Here is a 15,924-nt window from a genome sequence, read left to right on the forward strand (position 1 = left end):
TTTTCTTCACTTGAAAATCTAGCAAATGTTATGGATTTCTTTAAAACCTTGCACACAAAGTATTAGGAATTGGCCGGATGTCTAAAGTGCCTCTGTTACATCACAGATTGGAAAAGAAGCCGTGGACTGGAAATATAGTGTTGTTTATATTCCCCTTAAGACTGGAAAGGCCACTAGAAAACGGAAAATGGGAGAGAAAATTGAATAGGCCTGGTTTATATCAAGAGTGACATGAAGAGACTACACAGGCCTAATGTGAATGAAATTTCTCATTCCCAAAGCTGTTAGAAAGATTATTTTTTAGTATATCTCATAAATTAGTATATTTGAACATCAGTTCATCATCATTCCAAAGTAGCATGCATCTCTGAATTTTCAGAAGTAAAAAGAGGACACTGATGCTTGTTTCAATAATCATTTTTGTTGTTTGTTTGCAGCATTTATTTGCCACCATAACTGCTTCTTAGTGTATGGTTCTTTGGAGGAACGCACAGTAGCTAAGTGGTCCCGCATCATCCATGTGTCCACCTTGGTTTCTGTGTTTATCAGTGTTCTCTTTGCTACATGTGGATACTTGACATTTACTGGCTTCACCCAAGGTAAAATGAGAAGTTTGGCCTTACCATAATTTGGTATTCACATAGAGTGGTGTTATCACTTTTCATTTTGGGTACAATTATACCCAATGTTCTACTTCAGACAAATCTCTCTTCTGCCTATTTTTTTCCTCTACCTCCTTACCTTTCTGCTGCTCCTATTTCCTAATTTTCTCGTTTTAAAACTGCTAAACTTCTTTTTTTAAAAAAATATATTTTTTAAATTTTATTTTCTTTATTGATTAAGGTATTACATATGTGTCCTTATCCCTCCATTGCCCCCCACCCTCCCCACTCATGCCCTCACCCCCCTGGTGTCTGTGTCCATTGGTTATGCTTATATGCATGCACACAAGTCCTTTGGTGATGAGAGATAATCATTGATTGGCTTCCTCCTGTACGCCCCCTACTGGGGATCGAGCCTGAAACCTAGGCATGTGTATGTGCCCTTGACCAGAATTGAACCTGGGACCCTTCAGTCCACAGGCCCAAGCTCTATCCACTGAGCCAAACCAGCTAGGGCTATAAAAATATATTTTAAAAAATATAGCCCTAGCTTGATCCCCAGTAGGGGGTATACAGGAGGAAGCCAATCAATGATTATCTCTCATCACTGATGTTTCTAACTCTCTTTCCCTCTCTCTCCCTCTCTGAAATGAAGAGAGAGGGAGAAATAGTAACATCAACGATGACAGAGAATTATCAATCCAATACCTTCTGCACGCACCCTACCGAGGGTCAAGCCTGCAACCTGACGCTTAACCACTGAGCCACAATGGCCTGGCAAAACTGCTGAAATTCTGTAGTCCATTCTCCCTCCTTCATGCTTTCCCTTCAGAGTACCTGAATTCTAGTTTCCTTCTCTGCTACTCCACTGCAACTTTATTTTCGAAAACAGCAATATCCTCCCACTCTTCAAAGCTAATCAAAGCTAAGAATCTTCTTCTTGGTTCTGATTCTCAAGGACTTCTCTGAATCACTTAATAGTATCCAACATCCTTTCCTCCTGAAGAGAAAGGAGCACTACCGTGTCATCATTTGCTCTGTTAATAAATTTTTTCTCTTCAAGTAATTCATCTTTGCTTTCTCATCCCTCCCCCTCTCCACCCCCATCTCCCATTAATTGGTTCAGACAAGTTGCCTTTTTTCCTCTTAACAAATTCTCTGCAGACTTTCATTATCTTAACTAGTCCAGAACTTTTTATAGCCATCTTCAGCCTCTTGCCTGCAGGACATTTCTACTTAGTTGTTCCATTCTTGCCTTAAACACAAAACATCGTTATTCTCAAAACCAGCCTCTTCCCTCCCCCAACCTCACCTCACTGCACTACACCAAACTTTCTTCTCTGGTCTTCTATTCACACAGGCCCAACAACTGAGTGGTCACCTCTTCTCTTCCTTTGACCCTCACATTCCCTCATCTATGTAGTATAATATTCAATGTGACAGCCTGCTAAATGCTGATTCATGCCTCTCACAGCTTTTGCATGTCTATTATCTCATTTGACCTTTAAACAACTCTAGGAAGGTAAGTGGACTAACCAGCTTTACCCCCTGTTTAAAACACAAACAGAAGTGACTTGCCCAAGCTGGCTGGTGACAAAGTGGAAAACAAGTCTCCAGACTTCCAGTACAATTTTATTTTCATTTTTCTTGCTGCTTACCACATTTTGGTCAAGTGTGACCCATTAAACGCTGTCTCTTAGATGCCTGCTCCTCTTGGTGAGTTTTCAAACAGAGGTTACAGGTGACTATGATTAAAGACAGATATTACTTGAGAAATAAAAATGGTTTCAAAAGAAAGTGATTAACATAAGCCCAAATGCAGTAAAAATATAATACATGTGTGCACCATAAAAGTGCAGTAATGAAGTCCCTTGAAAGTCTTGTTAAGAATCTTCTCAAAATATTGCCACGTATCACTATTTTTGCCAAGATGAATGGTCTATAGGCTCCAATCTATACAAAACCTTGGTTTTTAAATGCCTTATCCGTAATACACAAACCCTTTTTATTGGTCACACCTCATTGGTGTATTTAACAGTGGTAATTGCTCAGATATAATTAAATCTTATATAACAAAGCTGACAGGTTTGGTAGGGTTGGTGTGTGTGTGTGTGTTTTTTTTCCTAGCTATAATTCCTTAAAATACACTTAGTCTCAAACTAGAATAAGCTGACATTGTTTTTTCAGGCCATTTCACCTAAGGCAGATCTGGTCTTGTTTGTGCAAACTGTGTGCTTCTTTCCCTTCTCTTTTCAGTAGATTAATTTCAGCTTGTGAGGAGGCAGTCAGAACTCTAGATTGTTCTTGACATTCCCAGTGACTTTTGAGCCGGTGTCGGCTCATTTTTTAGTGGAGGTTAGTGAAGGGGAGCGTCTGTCCTGTTTTCTTAAAGTGCTGGAACCTTTTCTATCAACCTTGAAACAGGTCTCTGCCACTACTGCTCTGTGGTTAATCCCCTTCGGCCCCAAAGAAACACCAGGAAGTAATATACATTTGTTCTAGTGGATGGTGGGAGGAAAGAGTCACTTGAAATAAGTCTTAGGAAGAGGCAGGTCATTTTGCTTTTTAATGAAAGAAAGTACAAAAGTATTGTTTTCTTTTTAAACAATGTAGTAGTGTGTGACTTTGAACTAATTTCCTATTCAGTCTAATGGAAACTGACTAAAATTTTAAGACGTAAGTGTGTTATATTTAGGAAATACACAGACCAAAGTTTTTTTTTTGTTACAGTATTGGGAAACTTTTTTTGCTGACCTGTCTTCTGTGCCCTCCTCCAATTACAGAGGTATCTGAGAAAATAGTCTCTAAGTAAGAACTGGTTCAAGGTATATATGGTCCCCCATTGAGTTTGGGACTAATGAAATATACTACTCTTCCATATGTTCAGTTTTGAATCAGTGCATTTACACTGGAGTTCATTGGATACCATGAAGGATAACGTATGTTTGGAATTCCTTGCTGTGGCCTGAGTTTGTGATTAGACCCTGCAGTGTGATACACAGGAAATTCAGCTCCCCAGACGCAATGGTCCACTCTTCCTTTCAGGATTGTCCTTGATCTATGAATAGCATTTCAAAAGGAAATTTGTTTATTTTAAAAGACCCTTTAAAAAAATAATGAAGTCACTTACCAGAAACAAAGACCAGAAGCAAGTTTATAAAACCAATGCACAAGAATTTAGGGAGTTGATTCTGGTGTACGAAGACAATGGATAAAAATACTTTTCAGAAGTTGATACAAATTTAAGCAAATCTACCAAAGAAAAGAATGAGAATAAGAGGAAAACTACTAGTGATTAATTCATCTTCAGGTGGAACATATACTAGTTTTCATATCAGACAATAATTACATAATTATTGAATTCAAAAACATATTTAGATTTGGCAATTTATCCTATGGATTAAATAAAGTGAAGTTTATGTAGCTTCATTGATATAATAAATATCCACTATCTTCTTTATTAGATATTTATATCAATGTATAATATTTATTAAGTAAATCTACTTTATATCATTCTCTAGGAGACTTATTTGAAAATTATTGCAGAAATGATGACCTGGTAACCTTTGGAAGGTTTTGTTATGGAGTCACTGTCATTTTGACGTACCCAATTGAATGCTTTGTGACTAGAGAGGTAAGCACAATTCCTTTCCAACACTTTATCTAGGGGCTCTCGCTACTACATTTAATTTAGAAAGATTTGTAAGTAATCTGAATCTGCAAATTCCCCAAATTTTCTTTTCAACCAGTTTAAAGATAAATGTATATTCAGTGTTTACAAGATCTTTTTTTTTTTTTTGAGTAAGATTTGGTTTAGTTTATATTAGCATAAGTGTAAATATTTACACAACTGCATTCCAAAATGAATGCCAGTCTTTAATAGAGCCAAACTAAGTTTTTAAAAACAAACAAAAAACAACATTCTTACAAAGAAATTAAGTACTAAAGTTTAAAACATGTTTTACAAAATTATCTTTTTGCTAAGATATTTTATAAGTCAACATGTATTAAAGGCACCATAGGACAGATTCTGATCAGTTTTCTTATATTTTAAAAACAAAAATACATTTCCATGGAAAAACAAAATTCCATTTACACCATTCATTTTATGGATATATTTTATATGTTCATATAAATTTATTTGTATTTATATACCATATAAAAGAATATAAATAGTATTATATATATTTCACTTTTAAATCAACTCCAAGTTATGTTATCTAGTCCACCTGGATTTGTGGAGGAAGATTAGGTGAAAGAGAACTAATCCTCTTGTATAAAATTTAGAGAACATGGCTTGTCCAGAGTTCTTTATGCAAATTAGCTAAAAATCCACTGTACCAGTTAGCAAAAAAACATGATCCTGCTTCACAATGGTTCTTTCAGGGATCACTCTGAAAGGGGATTAGTCAGGATCTATTCCTAGACGCTGTTTACACAGTGCACCATGTGAACGGCTCCAATGTGTGAAGTGAAACTCCTACAGAGCTTTAAACACACTAACTAATGAGCAGGCTTCTAGAGGCAGGGCGGTGCTTACCTTCTGCCAATGCAGGGGATGAGGAACAGCACAGGGACATGGAGTAAGGAAATGCTCAGCACTATGTAGGTCCTTCACAGTTAGCACTTGTCCTCACCTGCAAATGTGTAACTCACTGGTCAGTTCTCCACCTTGAATATAATGAAGACCTAGACTGAACTTTATGTTGATTTTTTTAAATCTAAGAGCCTTTAGAATTTTGCCAACTACTGTTGGATGCAGGAAATGGTTTTATTTTAGCTTCTGCTCAGTACTTTAGGTTCAGTTCTGATCTTTAGATGAGCAGTAACAGATGGTCATCCTCATATGGTTTCTGGTGAACTGTTTGTGGACAGTCCGAGTCATTCCACCTGCACAGCTATGTCTTCAATACTTGGAACTTGTATTTCCTTTCTAGCTGCCATGACAGGAAGACAGAACTAAATCAAGATCTCTGCCATCAGAACAATTACTAGGCAGAGGAACCTTGCCGTATACCTCACCCATTCACTTCCTTTTTCATTCTTCTTTTTCTTTTTCTACACATGCGCGCCCCCACACACACAAATATACAGTTGGTAAAAACATAATCACAACCATTTCTAGTTATAGGTAAAGTAGCCAGCCTCATACAAAGGTGTCCAAAAGCGTGTCTCACTATCCTGCCTCACTAGTGACTTTCCACAATTACAATTCTATCATAGAGGCCTCTATAAAAATGAATCTTAAACAAGTTAATATTTGGAAAGACATTACCAATTGTAAAACCATAAATGAGTAAAAGTTATTAGTATCCCCATTAAAGTATTGCCAAGGTTACAGTGGTATCCCTCTATGGGGAATGTTACTTATTTAGGACATTTACTTATCACAGCTTAGAGAGTTGGCTTTGTGAAGGTCCCCCACCCTCTGGAATCTCCTACCATTTCCAATTCTTGCCTCATGTTTTTTGTGGCGCAGTCACCACCATGTTCAGACTGTCTCCTCTTTGTCCTTCATAGGTTTCATTCCTGTTCTTACCTCATTGTTCTTTTTCACACTGTTGCATCAGTTTATAATTCTGCTCTAAATCCTATCCATGCTTAAAGCCCTGCCTCAAGACAAGGTAGAACAAGCACATTTCAGAAATGCTGTAAAGCCAATTACTGTAAGGAAAACAGATTTAGATAAATAAACCTCCTTCTAGTTCTAAGTTCTATTTGCTCTTTTTTATCCTGACACAAATTGATTACTATTTGTTTCATGAGATTGGTTGGATCTCTCGAATTAGTATAAGAATCATCTAGACATTTTCTCTTTGCCAACATATCACAGGTTAGGACATATTAAATAGTTAACTGTTGATTGATTTCCTAATCTAAGTATCAGTGGAAAATGGTGATCAACTTTTCTCCATTTATGTTGAGGAAAGGCAAGAAAAAATAGATTTAACTTCTATCAAATAGAATTTAGATTACATAAAACTAAGTTTCTGTCAGTAAAAGATATTACACATCCATTATTATTGAAGAAAATTATGGTAACTCCTTTCTTAGAGGTCATTCAAATAATCTCAGTAGCATCTGTGGATTGTCTTAGAGGTAACCTTGTTGGACTCAAGGAAGAATGATAGGCAACTTTCAAAAGTCTCTCTAATACTTGAGAAATATATTTATTCACACATTAGTGTGCTATGTACTGCCTGTCTAATAGTTCAACAAAGAATCCTTTTTATTGATGTGTGTATGTCTATGTGTAAGTACTTGGAAAAATGTACAACATTCATATGGCTTAAATTTTGATTGGCAGTATTTTATATAGTCCTAAGTGCCATAATATGAAATACTCTCTTAATAAATCCTGCATGTGTCTGAGAATCCCTTTCTAAATAATCTGTTTATTTGGCAGGTAATTGCCCATGTGTTTTTTGGTGGGAATCTTTCATTAGTGTTCCACGTAATAGTAACAGTGGTTATCATCACCATAGCCACGCTCGTGTCATTGATGATTGATTGCCTTGGAATAGTTTTAGAACTCAATGTAAGTACATTTAAAGGTTTACTCCTGCCATTCTAAACATCCCTTTAAAAATGATGTTTACATTTAATGTAAGATGTGTTTTCCTCAAAATTTTCCTTAAAAATTCACTTTCTGAAGTAAATTTAAAATGTGTTTGTTTTTAAATAGTAACTATTTATAATGATGATATTTTTAAAAATCTTTATTGTTGAAAGAATTACATAGATCCTCCTTTCCCGGACCCCCATTAATCTCTTCCTATAATGATGATGATATTATGTACTTTATGGGACTCTACTTTTAGAATAGTGGTTCTCCAACAGAGGAAATTTTTCCCTTCTTTTCCCATGGGACATATTGTCTAGATGTATTTTTACAATATATTTTTATTGATTTCAGAGAGGAAGGGAGAGGGAGAGAGAGATAGAAACATCAATGATGAGAATCATTGATAGGCTGCCCGCCCCTACTGCGGATGGAGCCTGCAACCCGGGCATGTGCCCTTGACCAGAATCGAACCCGGGACCCTTCAGTCTGCAAGCCAACGCTCTATCCACTAAGCCAAACTGGCTAGGGCTAGAGACATATTTAATGTCACAACTGGGTAAGCAGATGCTACTGGCATCTAAGGGCTAGAGGCCAGGGATGCTGCTAAACATACCACAATGCGCAGGACAGCCTCCATGTCAAAGACTTGTCCAATCCAAGATGTCAAAGTGGTTGATGTTTAAACACCCAGGTTTAGAGCACTTTTTCATATTTTATTTCCTATAATACGTAGTTATTATTAAAATAACTATAAATTAATGCATCTGGAATTTCATTGCCAAGTAAAAATAAGTCGAGAGAAATTCATTAAAATACGTGAAGAGAGTGATATCCATGCCCCACATTCACTGACAATGAACCAAGTTCTTTTTCTTTAAAAATTTTTTTTTCTCTCTCTAAAACTTTCTCTTGTAAAACCTACTGCTACCTTCCAAATCTGGGTCCTCATCATATCACATCTGAATTAATACTGGCTTTTTTGCTTCAACTAATATATATTTAACTTTTCCTTTCAATTTATCACCATCCTGCTTAAAAAAGCTCTACTTTCCCATAAACTCTGTCGCCTCTATAATCTAACCCTATGCCTTCTATGGAAAGTTATTTACCATTTACTCAAAATCTACCCTCATTTCTAGTCCATCTTATTTTTGGCCTACAAGTCATATTAGTTATTTTATCCTTTAGCTTATGTTTATTCTTTCTTATTATTTTCCTTTCATTTCTGTACAAATCTGTACACAGATTTAAGGTCTATTGCAGCTTCTCATTTACTCATTAAACAGGTATATATTGAATAATCATTGTGTGCCACACAATAATGATATAACAATGAGAGGAAATCAGAAAAGATTCATGCTTTCATGGAGCTTACAATCTCACAGATAAACATGAAAGTTCAGTTGCTATATAGGCAATAAAGAAGACAGAAGGAAGTAGATGAACTCCCAACATCTTTTTTGAGAAAAAATTGACAGGATTTGGTGACAGATTCAATTAGGGGAACAGAGAGGTAGAATGACTCCTTGGTTCTACATTGTGGAACTAGGATAATGATGTCATTTGGTGAGACATGAATAATGCCTCAGAATCACAGCACTTAACATTTATTAGTAATGAATTATGGAGGGCTGACTTTTACAGATGGAATCCCAAGTCATTATTTACTTACTCCATTGAGAGTTGAGGGATAGGTGAAGGTATTATGCCACTTAGATTTGAAGTTCCAGACAAAGGCAGTGGGCAATTCAGTCAGGAACACACTATACAGATTTTCTTGTAGCAGAGTATGTGGAAAGTAGGGAGTAAATAGCTTCCCAAACCACAGAGGACTGGGGAACCATCTATTCAACCAGCAATGGAAAGAAAGCTCATGGGAGAAATGGAGAAAATTCAAAATAACCTGTATCTACGTCCTCATTTTGCATAGGCCAAAGCCTAGGTAGGTTCACCCCAAATCATTTTTTAATTATTTTTTTTAAATTTTCTTAAGTTTTACATATGTCTCCTTTTTCCCCAATTGACCCCCACCCAATCATTCCCACCCTGGGCAAGCCCCCACCGCCCCAGTGTCTGTATCCATTGGTTATCTAAACATCCTTGCCAGCACTTGTGTTTGTTGATTTGTTGATGATAGCCATTCTGACAGGTGTGAGATGGTATCTCGTTTTGATTTGCACCTCTTGGATGATTAGTGACTTTGAGCATGTTTGTGAAGGTCCCCCACATATGTCTCTCAGCCTTCTATATGTCCTCTTTTATTTTCTCCTTAGTCTTCATTGTCCTAGGAACTGTGTCGGTAAAGATATTGCTACGACATATATCTTCTATTTTGCTGCCTATGGAGTCTTGTAGGATTTTTATGTTTTCCCATCTTACATTTAAGTCCTTTAGCCATTTTGAGTTTGTTTTTGTGTATGGTGTAAGTTGGTGATCTAGTTTCATTTTTTTGCATGTATCTGACCAAATTTCCCAGCACCATATACACCCCAAATCATTTTAAGTTCCAACCTTGATTTATGTAGATGGATAACTGCTACCTTAATGTACTAATTTATATATTACCGTGCATCATGTACTGTTTAGATGTCCATAAGCTGACCTTCCCTATCAAATTATAAGCTCTTTGAAGACAAGAATGAATTTAGCTGCCTTCTCCATCCTCCATGTATATGGCACAGTGCTAAGATCATAGTGCTCAAATTTCTACATGGGTAATTGCTCCTTGGGGACCACAGTTTAGGAACTATTTCTACAAGTGTTCCTGGACATAAGGGACATTGTTTAGTGTAGCACCAGGAAATTAAGTGTTACAAAACATTTTTGGTGCCCTAACCAGGTGTTCAGTTGTTTAGAGCATCCTTCTCTGATATACCGGCATTGTGGGCTCAATCCCTGGTCAGGGCACATATAAGCATCAACTAGTGAATGCATAAATAAGTGGAACAATAAATTGATGTTTCTCTCTCTCTAAAATTAATCAATAAATAATTTTTTTTGAAAAATTGTTGGTGTTGACAGTAATAGTAATCCTTCAACTAAGCTGAGGAGATGATCAACATAATAATTACCAGCTCTGTTATTTCTTATTTCATGACCTGTCTCATTTGAGTTCACTTTTTTTAATATTATAGGATTTTGATATGAGGGAAAATATGTTTATCAACTGCCTGACCACTCACCACATCTTGATAGCTTAACAATTTTTATACCCTTTAAGTTCACCAAGCCACACACATATTACTTATTCTTCAGGAATGATTTATTTTTGTAAATTCGACCATTACTTTCTATTAATTGCTAATCTCCTTTACACTTACACAACAAATAGTAAGCATTCAATCCATTAAATATTCTCTATTGTACTTATGTTGAAAATTTTTTGTGGTTAAGACAGAATTCTGGTATTGTAATCGAGAAAAATATTCGGTGAATATCCGAATATTCAGTCATAAAGTCAAGATCTGAGCTGGCTGTAGAGGACTATTTTTTTTAATTTAAAACATGCTTGTGGGTCCTTAGATTTTTAAAAACTTGATTATATAGACATTCATAAAAAAACAATTAAAGAAAAGTGCTAAATTTTCTGTTATTATCCAATAACCCAACACCATTATACTAGTTTAAAACACTTTGTATGTTAATAGAATCTAAGATCTCCTTTTCTTTCAGACCACCCAAGCATATGTTTTCCAATGAAAAGTCCTTTGGTACACACAATAACATATTTAGGTCTTCACTCAACTTCCTTTTGTGAGGACATTTGTCATGTTTAATACAGTCACATCAGGCATCATTTCTGTCAATAACTAATGCAGGCTGGACCATACAGCACTAAAAGTAATGAAAGCATGCTGTGTTCCACTTCAGAACAACAATGTGAGCTAATATGTATTGCGTACTTACTCTGTGCCATGCATTTTGCATGCATTATTTTCCTTCATCTGCATTTATTTTACAGATGAAGAAACCGAGGCACAAAGTGTTTAAATAGGTCACTGTGTTTACAACATTTAAACACAGGTTTTCAGACACTAAAGCCCACATTTTTAATCATTATGCTAGTCTGAGGTTTCCAAAGTATGGGCTCTAAATTATGTAAAATAAATATGTTCATTTCTCTATTCATTTTTTAAGCTAAAAATCTGTGCACTGAGTTTACCAATAAGAGTAATTCATAATATATAGGATAGATTTTAATAATGGTTTAAAATGAATACCATGAGATGAAATAAAATGGGACTAAAAACTTTGCATCTAAACTAATAATTTTTAACTAATAGGTTTTATCTTAGTTAATAATTGTAATACTTTAGGAATTATTTTCTATTGTGGCTTCTGAATCATCACTAAGTAGAACAATGATCTTCACAGATGAGATGTATAATAGAATCAGACCTTCAATTTGTAAAGTTATCAAAATGCTGTTTCTTAGTATAATAAAAAAATAGGATAAATTATTCAGGGTTATATTACTTGTTTAATAAAAAGCAAAACCTCATTTAGAACTTAGCTTCCCTTTAATTTCATAGTTTTCTTGGCAATAGACAACAATGACAAGTTTTTCCAAAGCAAACTCATCCTTGATTTTAACAGATTCGTTTTAGAAGCAAGTAAAATAAATGTAAGTCTCACTCTTGGTAGCATCTCACAGTGATGCTGCCATTGGAGAAAAGAGGCATCTGTGTTAATTGGGCCCTAGGGGTTCCCACTTGCAGCAGCAGAAAGAGAAAAGATGAAGCAGCTGGTGCCTGTGGCCAGAGTAACCAGCCCAACAAGCATTGTGTGCAGCTTACAGTGGGAGGGAAAAAGTAAGCCAGTTGCCCAGTGAGAGCCCAGGTGTAGAGAGCCAGTCATGAGGGTGAGCAGGCCATGGTCCAAGCTACCAAAGCCCTCCCCAGACAGAGTTTGTTCTTAAGATATAGGAATACATTTCATGAGTCCAAAGTCGAAATTTAAAAGCATTCTTTTATTTAGTTTTCAGCTTCATTTCATCATTTGAGAGGTTTCTATTCAGGTAGGAGAATTCAGATACTTTTCCCATCTCTATTGCCAGTAAAAATCTTTAATACCTTCTGTTATTTCCCTATAGCAGACTGCAAAATGCCCTGGCATCAACAGTGTTATTATCAAAGGAAATGCTGTCCGGGCTTTATAAATAAGGCTATATTTTATTGTCTCTCTAAGAAACAGTTATGGTATTTTTATGTCCTATCAAGCAATTTCAAAAAATTATTCCAAACCCGGTGGTGTATTCTGAATCATGGCCATATTAAATAGATTAAATGAGCAGATGGGACTGCTCGATAATTTTACACTTGATCTTGGGTCCTCACAACAACCTGTAGCAAGACTGGGCTTTCATATGTTAATAAAGTAATGGCTACCTAGGCAAGATACCCAACTGGCCTTCTTCCAGTGCAAACATCAGCTATATAGTCTAACTGCTACTTTTTCAACGCTTAAGAATCCTATATAATAAAGAGGTAATATGCAAATTGACCATCACTCCAACACACAAGATGGCTGCCCCCATGTGGTCAAAGATGGCTGCCTCCATGTGGACACAAGATGGCCGCCAGAAGATGGCCAGCAGGAGAGGGCAGTTGTGGGTGATCAGGCCAGCAGGAGATGGCAGTTTAGAGGGACCAGGCCTGCAAGGGAGGGCAGTTGTGGGGGACCATGCCTGCAGGGGAGGGCAGTTGGGGGGACCAGGCCTGTAGGGGAGGGCAGTTGGGGGGACCAGGCCTGCAGGGGAGGGCAGTTGGGGGCAACCAGGCCTGCAGGGGAGAGCAGTTAGGGGTGACCAGGCTGGCAGAGGAGTAGTTAGGCATCAATCAGGCTGGCAGGGGAGTGGTGAGGGGGTGATCAGGCTGGCAGGCAGAAGCGGTTAGGGGCAATCAGGAAGGCAGGCGAGCGGTTGGGAGCCAGCAGCCCAGGGGGATTGAGCCTAAATGGGCAGTTGGACATCCCTTGAGGGATCCCAGATTGGAGAGGGTGCAGGCTGGGCTGAGGGACACAACCCCCCTCCCATGCATGAATTTCATGCTCTGGGCCTCTAGTTACAATATAAACAGAACACCCATGCTTTGCACTGCCAGCATGTTAGGTTTGGAACAGTCCCAGATTGCTAACTGACGACAGCTTCTTAGCAGAAGCTAGTGGCAGTGTTTACCCTGATGGCACTCTCACAGTCCCAATTCCAGATGAATTATAGCTTGTTCCTATAGAGAGAAAAGACTTTCTCCATATACATACATACATACATATATATGTGTGTGTGTTTTAATTGTCTTTTTTTGTTTTCAAAAATTATTTCCAAGATATTAAAAAATAGTTATTATCAACACAGACACTGAGTCATTCAGGATTTCCCATAATTTAAAAAACAATGTCAGTTTCAAGTGTCACTATAGAGCTCAAGGAATCCATCATTCATTCAATTCTAACCATATGAAAACTAACCATGTGTATAGTGTGTACTTTTGTAGGTATTCATTTGAATGGCAAAATTATATTGTCCATATATTTTAAATTAGAATACAATTTGGTACCTCTTAGTAGTTTCTCATTCTTATATCTCTGACTGTAGAAATACTTTCCATGAAATGTGGTCAGTCCTATTCATCCCCAGATTTTTAGATGCTGCCTGACTAGTCTGATTTTATAACATGTCCTCTTTAATTTCCATTCCTCTGTACATTTACTGTTTTTGTAAAAAAAAAAAAAAAAAAAAAAAAAAAAAAAAAAAAAAAAAAAAAGAAATTAAATATACTTTGGGAATCATACTTGTAATATTTCTGGTATGAAGATGGTACTTATTATAAAACCCAGTAATTTTAGTAAATGGTGATCTGAAGAAAATATTTTCTTTAAAACTATTTTTAGGGTATAAAATGTTTTACATCATTCACCTTCAAAATCAGTTTTCTAAAATTTTACCAACTAACTACAGTTGTGTCAAAAAGCTTTCAAATCTTTTTTTTAAAATATATTTTATTGATTTAAGAAAAGAAGGGAGAGGGAGAGAGAATTAGAAACATCAGTGATGACAGAGAACCATTGACTGGCTGCCTCCTGCATGCCTGCTACTGGGGATTGAGCCTGCAATCCCCGCATGTGCCCTTGACCTGAATTGAATATGGGACCCTTCAGTCCACAGGCTGGCTAGGACTCAAAATTTTTTAGAAAAAAATTCAAACTTAAAATTACCCAAATACTGTGTCATCAAAAATATTTTAGATCATAGGTTATATGTGTATAAGGTTTCACTATATTCATCTTTCTATGTTTCTGTATATTTACAAATTTCATAACTTTTTCAAATATAGCAAAACATGAATTTTATGGAAAGCTTGATTTTAATTCTAAACCAATGTCACATTTGCTATTGAGTATAAGTTATAAAAAAAACTTGTGTTTTATGGCTTAAGAGAATATTGTTTGTTATATAATTATATTTCATTAATATGTGTCATATTTTAATATGTAGTAATTAATATTTAATAGAATTAGTAAATCTATTAAATGACTTAAATTTTAACATTACATTTTTATTTTGTTTTTTAAATATATTTTATTGATTTCAGAGAGGAAGGGAGAAGGAGAGAGAGAAACATCAATGTTGAGAAAGAATCATTGCTTAGCCTCCTGCATGCCCACTACTGGGGATCAAGCCTGCAATCTGGGCATGTGCCTTAACCAGGAATGGAACTAGTGATCTCCTGGTTCATAGGTTGATGCTCAACCAGTGAGCCGCCACAGATGAGCAACATTATATTTTTATTTTTTTCCCCATCACCATTTATCCCCTCTACGCATTCTTGCACCTCCCTTCCCCTCCCTCTTCCCTCCCCGCCCCTCAATGCCCATGAGTTCTCTCACTTTTTTTCTTTTTGGCTTAATCCCTCCACCATCCCAATACCCCTCCCCTCAACCAGAGCTGTCTGCCTGCTATCTATTAATCTGTCTCTAGTGCAAATTTGGCCTCCTCCAGGGGAAAGTTTCTTTTCCTTTGAAGTCAAAAACTCTTGGTATTTGTATGCTAGACAAACACTACTCATAATTTTCAATCTGACATTTCCCCTCAGGTTAGACTTATCCATAAGCTAGTGTTGGGGAGGGCGAATGAGTCACAGTCATTTTGAAGCATCAATCTTATATAAAAACTGCTGTTTGAAATTTTAACCCTACTATTTGGCTTCTGTAAATGCTTGCTTGCTTAAATAATAAGGAAAATAAGACTACTCCCACTTCAGAGAGGCCATTAAACCTTCCCTGGATGAAATTATCAGTGCTGGCACCAGGCCAGGCCTTTGGTTAAAGTCTCAAGGCCCCAGCACATAGGGGCTCTTTAAGAACTTGCAAAGGGGGCCGGAAACACCCCATATTTGGGAGGCCAAGAAGATAAAAACATATAAATAGGGGAAATTCCTCCAAGTTGGGGCCCAGAATTTGAGAGACATTTTCCTCTGGACCTGCGCGTAATAAATGTAACTCCATCTCTCTAATTATTGCTTGGTTCTTCTCCAGTTTTCTGTAACAATTTAGGTTTTACTGTCAATTTTCTAGGGTAATTAATGTGTTTCATTTTACTTGAAAGATGATTTAGAAATACGATTTCATGTTGAGTGCCCTTAGGGTTATAGTTATTCTTTCTCAAATAGGCTCCTACTTTTATACAAACTCAAATAAAAAGGAAAGATGATATGCCCTACATGCATCCCAATAGTTCCCTCTCAAACACAATGACAAATA

General features: G+C 36.6%; 1 protein-coding gene across 1 annotated transcript in view; it reads left to right on the top strand.

The window, feature by feature from the left end:
• SLC38A11 (solute carrier family 38 member 11) overlaps window positions 1–15,924 on the top strand; it is a gene marked incomplete at its 3' end in the record, with an annotated part of 43,319 nt that overhangs the window by 26,660 nt on the left and 735 nt on the right. Inside the window, exons 7-9 of the mRNA XM_080671459.1 lie at window positions 438–599; window positions 4,124–4,236; window positions 7,009–7,140. Coding sequence (XP_080527585.1) covers window positions 438–599; window positions 4,124–4,236; window positions 7,009–7,140 — 407 coding nt within the window. The remainder of the gene's footprint in view (window positions 1–437; window positions 600–4,123; window positions 4,237–7,008; window positions 7,141–15,924) is intronic.

The sequence above is a fragment of the Plecotus auritus genome (assembly GCF_963455305.1).
Source record: "Plecotus auritus genome assembly, chromosome: 5".
In the NCBI taxonomy this organism is placed as follows: Eukaryota; Metazoa; Chordata; class Mammalia; order Chiroptera; family Vespertilionidae; genus Plecotus; species Plecotus auritus.